Raw genomic sequence first — 7,481 nt, forward strand, 5'->3', positions numbered from 1 at the left:
GACTTCCATACTTTCTGTCTCACTGACCCAGGACAGGTAAAGATTTTTAGCATCAGGTCTGTGTCTCAGAAGCCAATAAGCAAAGAGGTGTCCCCCAAAGTATATACAGTAGATATTTCAAAATTATACACATAAACAATCATATTCATTGATTAGTGCTAATATTCACATGCATATATAAAAACACTAAAAATGCAGTTTCCCTTACATAAAAACATGTTTTTTAGTGAGGATAGGAGGTAGCAATGCAAACTTTTCTCACCTTAATGTAGTTATAGTTTGCTGTCTTGGCGGTGCCCTTTAGTGGGGTATGGCAGCTTCCTTCACACCGGTAGGCGTTGAATTTTTTGGGATAGATAATCCAGTTGTCCCATCCAAGCTCCTTGACATCTACCATCATGTCAACCTTTCTACATAAAGGTCCTTTCTTTTCTTCTGGCATGGATTGAGTGGTGGATGGAGTAATTATTTGCCTGTTTTTGTTTCGTCTTTGTCTCTGGAATCCAGACATCTCTGGAGAGCTTTCTGACAATTTCTTGATCAGGCCTTCAGACTCTGGCTTGGAAAATGGCTTGTCCTTACTGAAAAATACAATGATTGCTTCATTTGTGGATCTCTTCTGAAGAGATTTGTTAATTAGCTTTTTGGGATTTCCAGAATGAGATACTGCAGCGATGTGAGCATTTTTTATAGCATGCGTGTCTTTATTATTGGCAATTTTATTGCCCCAGTGAAGATACTGTCCCATCAGATCAGTCACATTGAAGCTTTTCCAGGTAGAATGGTGACTCACTGGCATGCTTTTCATGATTGACCCCAGGAAGACTTTATCCTGTCCATTTTCAGTGTGGAAGATCTCCATAGTGATTGTGGTGGGGGTTTCAAATGTTGGGAGAAGAACTCGAAGCTCAACTAATCTTAGATCATCTTCTTTGGAGATAGGTGTGAGGTCAAAACTCACTGACCAGCGATTATCTTCCATAGTAAAACCTGGGAGAAATTAAAAAAAAAGTTTTATTAGTATGTTTTATTCCATAAAAATTGGTTGCTATTAACTGCAGATAGAAAACTACTATAGCCAGTTTGAAATTCCAAATGACTGTTCATCAATTAAGATAATAAAGCTTAAAGACAAATATAGAAAATACAGTTACTACTCCTCTTTATTTGTGATAAATAATAATTAGTATAAGGGTCTGACATATGTACTTTCAGTATTTCAGATTAAAATCAGATTAAAACATTGTATTTGAAATTATATTTGCTACTGCAAGTTTGATGTTTTGAATCCTATTGGTTACTATCAGTTACCCAGACAGAGCATATTTGTCATCAGCAATCAAATAAAAAAATAGATGCAAATATTTATCACATAGATGAGTTCAATTAAACTATGTACTTACTTTTAGCAGGAAGACTCTGGACAGTGTCGGACTCTTCCAGGATTTGATTTTCTGGCCTGTGAAGATCTTTGTGCTCATCCATGAGGGTTTGGTAAAGATGCATCATATAAGGAGGAACTTTGAGCTTTGGAGAGTGTCTGTTTGATCCAGAAGATGGAAAGCTCAATTCCCCTGAGTTAAGTGGAAAAGGAGGTCTCCCCAGGACCAGGCAGATGGACAAAAAATATAAGACCGTCTTCAAGGTGAACTCCAAAGGCATCTTCTTCTCTCTGTCTTAATCAGCTCAGGAGATCTTGACTTCTCAGAGGTTTGCCAAGACTGATGATAGTTTGAGGTCTCCCAGATTTATATGCTGATGAACCCCCTTACATCTTCACATCTATGACACACCCTGAGCCCCTTTCATTCAGATGATCCATGCACATTAAAGAGTCAATCACTGCCTTTTTATCATGTTATTATTATGCTAATCATTGTTGTAGTGAATCTTTACAAACTATAAATACAGATAAAACAACATAAATTAAATAAGCCAACTTCTTTTAAGTTTGATATAAAATTATAGTTTCACAGTAAACAAAATAAAATTTATATTTGTAGAGAGAGAGACAGTAAGAAAAAATCTAATCTAACTGGGTGATACAAATTTACTAGCTAACAATTTTAGCCCAAATATGACATATGACATTAAGCAGATTTTTAATTATTATTTTTTTTAATTATTACTATAATTAGTAGTAGTATTTTGTTATTTGAATATAAAACAATACATTATTAAAATATAAATATTAAGAAGAAGAATATACAATTATAACATATTATGTTTTTTTAAATAATTAAACCCAATTCTTTTTTTTTTTTACATTCCATTACTTTTTTATAGCTAAAAAAAATGGTATTTTAGTATTCTTTCTAGTATTAACAGTATTTATTACTATTTTGAAAATTAAGTTATCTCCCGTGGAATGTACATTTTCTGAAAAAAAACAGGTTAACATTGATGGTGCCATCGCACATTATATTTTTGAGAGGAACTGTATTTGTAGTGTGAAATTTTATTGCTTTAGGATGTATGAAATCTTTATTGTGTAAATCTGATTATACATAAAGAATGTCCCAATAAGATTTAAAATGTAAAAAGTAGCTGGAGCAATAGAACAGCTATCTTAAAGCTACAAATTGACATCAATTGTCAACTTTAATGAATTAAAATAACTATACTTCCTAAAGCCTGGTTATACAGTATGTTTTGTCATTTTTTTCACCACTTTTTTGCCCAATACTACTAAGCCATTCAAAAACATATTATCTGTATTTTTATTTTATAATATGTGACTGCTTCTTTTCCTAATTATTTAATCATTTGTAGTATGAATTGTAAAGTGGGGAATAATATTTCCACAAGGGGCTTGTCAAAAACATTGACAAGATCTATGTGGCATACATGTTTACTTGCTATGGGGAAAATAATTGTAATAATGGAGAAATAAGACATAATAAAGGAAATTGGACTTAGGACTCATCCAAACAATCTGAACAAAACTAATAGAAATAGGCGAGGGGGGGGGGGACCCCCCAGTATCCTACAATGATGGACTATATCGGCCACAGAAATGAGACATGTACGATAAAAGTAAGTTTTATTAGAAATAGATTAAAAAGTTGGAATAAAACCCAACAAATAAATATATATAAAAAGTATGCAAGTAAAAAAACATATACAAATTAGAAAATATAGTCCATACTGTGGTATGATATGGTGTTGTCTGTACGGTCAACGTTTTTCCATTAACTTACTTTTACCGTACATGTCTCCTTTCTGTGGCCAATATAATCCGTCATTGTAGGATACTGAGGGTTGCCCCGGGCTATTTCTATTCACTTTTTTTTGGAGAAATAAAACCTTTCCATAAATTGTTTTAACAATACTTCACATTTTTAATTCCTTTCAAATCAATAGACTAATAAAAATAATATTACACAATTTTTAATAATGTCTTCATAGTTACTTATTAAATTGTTCTGCATAGTTCTGTACTACATATGAACAATTAGGCTGAAGTCCCATTCTATGCTTTTCTCTTGCAATGTTTTCTAACCTTTGAGACCAGTAATTTTTGGTTTGTCATTTGCTGTCCCATGGACATTAGATCATCTTTGTCATCCTATGTCTATAAACATCTTTACAGACTCCAGTTTGACATGCTTGAAGTTGTCCTTCTATAGAGACAGCAGAGGCATTATTGTCCTAATTTATTTTCTGAATATATGCCATTTAATCACTGATGATCTTATTTTACCTACTGCTTTCCCAGTCACATTAAATTATTGCATTATATGCAGGTTGTTGTTTTACAGCTTTATAAATGATGCAAAAATTATGTATATAATCACCTGGATCCACCAACAATATGTTACCTTCTTAACTGGAATATTTAAGAGCATTTATAAGAATACAAAACATATATGACCATGTTTAATGTATTTAGCAGAAGTATTATAGCTACATCTATATGAGATATCTGTAGTAGGACTATTGACCAAAATATGTAAAAGTCTGGTAAATAAAAAAAATGGTGAATAAAATTGTGTCTGTAATCACATGGATTCACCTCCACTATGTTATCTTTTTATTTTGAATATGTCTAAGAACATTTGTAAGAATACAAAACATATATGGCTATGTTTAATTGATTTATTATAGCTGCATCTATAATATATGTGTGTGTATTTAATGTTATATGTAAAAAGTAAAAATAAATCAATTCAATCATTTTAAAAATATAAAAGTATGTTTAATTTATTAATTAGATTAAAGTCGTGTCTATATATTATATCAGTTGCAGGCCATGTGGATGTAATACAAACATTATATTTACCAATGCTGTACTTTTTAATTACCGCTATATGATATAATTAAACAATATGTTATATGTTGAAATTCATATATATATAGATATATATAGATATATCTATATATATCTATATATATAGATATATATAGATATATCTATATATATATATATAGTTAATCATTTCAAATAAGGTGTTTCAATTCATTACAAATGTTTTCTGTGCAGTTTCTTTGAAAATGCAGAGCAATCTATCCATGAAAGCTATGCAAATAGTCAATCAATCAATCAATCAATCAATCATTCAATCTTCACATACAATGTAATAATGGCTTTGATCTGGTATCACTTTATCTAATACCACAAAGTTAAATGCTAAAGGAAGTGAAAACAATGACACCTATATCTTCCATTACATCAAAGAAAATAGCCAATGCATGCTGCTTGTTTTTTGTATTCATATATTTTTGAAGTTCAGGTAAAAAAAAAAATCATGTAAATAGGGTAAAACCTTTGATCTTTGCATCCGATACCAACATTGTGTATAGATGTTTTGCTACAGAAATGGGTAAAACTAATGAATTTTAACTTTAAAAATAGTTTAGATACGTTTTAGCCATCCCCAAATTTATTTTTATTAAAATGCATTTATAAACCTACACATTTTGTTGAGATAGAAAGCTAATACAAATGTAATTTTACCATTTTACTTTTTTTTTCATGGTTTTATTTTTGTTGTATGATCTTTTTTGCAAAGTAAACCATGATTTGCAGCATCTATTAAAACATTTTAAAATAAAGAATGTAGAAAACTGTATTTTTGGTGGCAATACAGCTAATGATAGTACGGAAAGCATAAAATTGTATTAAATACCAAATCACGTTCGTATTATTTTTTTAGCTTTTTTGTCTCTATGTATTTTAACATTAATATTAATAACCTTTTGGTGCACAGCTATAGTAATATACATTTATAAGTAAATAACTATATAAGTAAGTATATAAGTAAATAGCTATGTATTTGTATATGTACCGTATAAAGTACTCAGTAATATTCCATATTTATTTAAATACAAGAAATGAATATATAACTTATAGCAATATTTAACCTGTTTTATGGGAATGTAAAAGTTTTTGTATTAATTTTACATAATTAAAAAGAACAAGTTCAGGTGGCTGGGTAAAACATTTACGTAAAGTCAAACTCCAAACCAAAACCTTATTTGCTTTGCATAGACTTGGACAAAAAATACTCTTGCTCTAATGTGAGATTACAGTGCAGCTGAGCTTAAAAAGTGAAACCAAAGTTAAAAAGAACACGTAATTACATGAAGATAATAAGCATTATGCACTGTGTGTAGATAACTAATGTAGATATGTAGATAACTCTCTCTCTCTCTCTATATCGATCGACAATTAGATAGATAGATAGATAGATAGATAGATAGATAGATAGATAGATAGATAGATAGATAGATAGATAGATAGATAGATAAGAGATGCAATCTCAGTTTGTTGAATTCCTTTACTTTAGTCTTCATGCATATAAAAGTTACAAGCGACTACACAGTTTCGGACAGCACATGTCCTTCATTAAGCTGCATGTATTATAAGGCCTGGTTCACACCTATGCATTTTTTAGTGCGTTTTTCAGTTTTGCAGAAACACACTACAGTCCATATAATTTGGTTTCTTATGGATGTAATTCACATCTGTGCATTTTATGAAAAGGGCCAGGGACTTTTTTCTGGTTTTTGGTTTCATAGATTTCAATGGATGAAAAGCATGTATTGAAAAATGCAAAATGCACCTGCAATATGCAAACTGCAACCTGCATAAGGCTCCATTCACACTAGCGCGTTTTTTGATGCATTTTGCATTTTGCAGAAATGCATGGGAATTTTTTAACATGGGTTCCTATGGAACATGTTCACATCAATGCTTTTTTGTATCTCTGCGTTTTTGGAAAGGGTCGGGGACTTTTTTTCATGCAAAAAGCAGAGTTTTGCATGTAATGGATTTCAATGGACAAGCATCAAAAACGCAAGTGCACCGTTTTTGCAGCGTTTTTGCAGCGTTTTTGATGCGTTTTTGGTGCGTTTTTGCCGTTTTTTTTTTATTTTTATTTTTTTTTTGTAATTTTTTTTTAAGACTGTAAAAAAAAATGAAAAAAAAAAAAAAAAAAAACGCAAAACGCAAATCGCGGCAAAAACGCGGCAAAAACGCCGCAAAAACGCTACAAAAACGCTGCTCAAAAACGTGCCAAGCATGAAAAAAAAACCTCCAAAAACGCTCAAAAGCAACATGCATAGGTGTGAATCGAGCCTAAGGCCTGGTTCACACCTATGTTGGTTGCAGTTTGCATATTGCAGGTGTATTTTGCGTTTTTCAATACACGCTTTTGATCCATTGAAGTCTATAGAACCGAAAACCAGAAAAAAGTCCCTGGCCCTTTCCATAAAATGCACAGCTGTGAACTACATCCATAGGAATGTTGTATGGACTGTAGTGTGTTTCTGCAAAACTGAAAATGCACTAAGGCTCGATTCACACCTATGCATGTTGCTTTTGAGCGTTTTTGGAGTATTTTTTGTGATGCTTGCCACGTTTTTGAGCAGCGTTTTTGTAGCGTTTTTGCGGCCTTTTTGCCGCGTTTTGCGTTTTTTTTTTTTTTTTTTTACAGTTTTTTTTAGACTGTATACAGTCTAAAAAAAAATTAAAAGAAAAAAAAATGCCAAAGACGCATCAAAAACGCATCAAAAACGCTGTACAAACGCTGCAAAAAACGCTGCACTTGCGTTTTTGATGCTGGTCCATTGAATTCTATTACATGCAAAACGCTGCATTTTGCATGAAAAAAAGTCCCTGACCCTTTCCAAAAATGCAGAGGTACAAAAAGGCATTGATGTGAACATGTTCCATAGGAACCCATGTTAAAAAATTCCCATGCATTTCTGCAGAATGCAAAATGCATCAAAAAACGTGCTAGTGTGAATGGAGCCTAAAAAATGCATAGGTGTGAAACAAGCCTTAATCTTTTGCCTACATTTAGGCCTGGTTCACACCTATGCATTTTTTAGTGCATTTTCAGTTTTGCAGAAACACACTGCAGTCCATTTAACATGGTTTCCTATGGATGTAGTTCACATCTGTGCATTTTATTGAAAGGGCCAGGGTTTTTTTTCTGATTTTTGGTTCCATAAACTTCAGTGGTTTAACTCTAGGT

General features: G+C 31.9%; 1 protein-coding gene across 1 annotated transcript; it reads right to left on the bottom strand.

Moving 5' to 3' along the window:
- Positions 1–223: 223 nt before the first annotated feature.
- On the bottom strand, positions 224–982 carry LOC141134036 (nodal homolog 2-B-like). The gene has a single exon (XM_073623624.1). The coding sequence runs from the start codon at positions 980–982 to the stop codon at positions 224–226; it is 759 nt and encodes a 252-aa protein (XP_073479725.1).
- Between the last annotated feature and the right edge of the window lie 6,499 nt (positions 983–7,481).

The sequence above is a fragment of the Aquarana catesbeiana genome, linkage group LG03 (assembly GCF_042186555.1).
Source record: "Aquarana catesbeiana isolate 2022-GZ linkage group LG03, ASM4218655v1, whole genome shotgun sequence".
NCBI classification, from domain to species: Eukaryota; Metazoa; Chordata; class Amphibia; order Anura; family Ranidae; genus Aquarana; species Aquarana catesbeiana.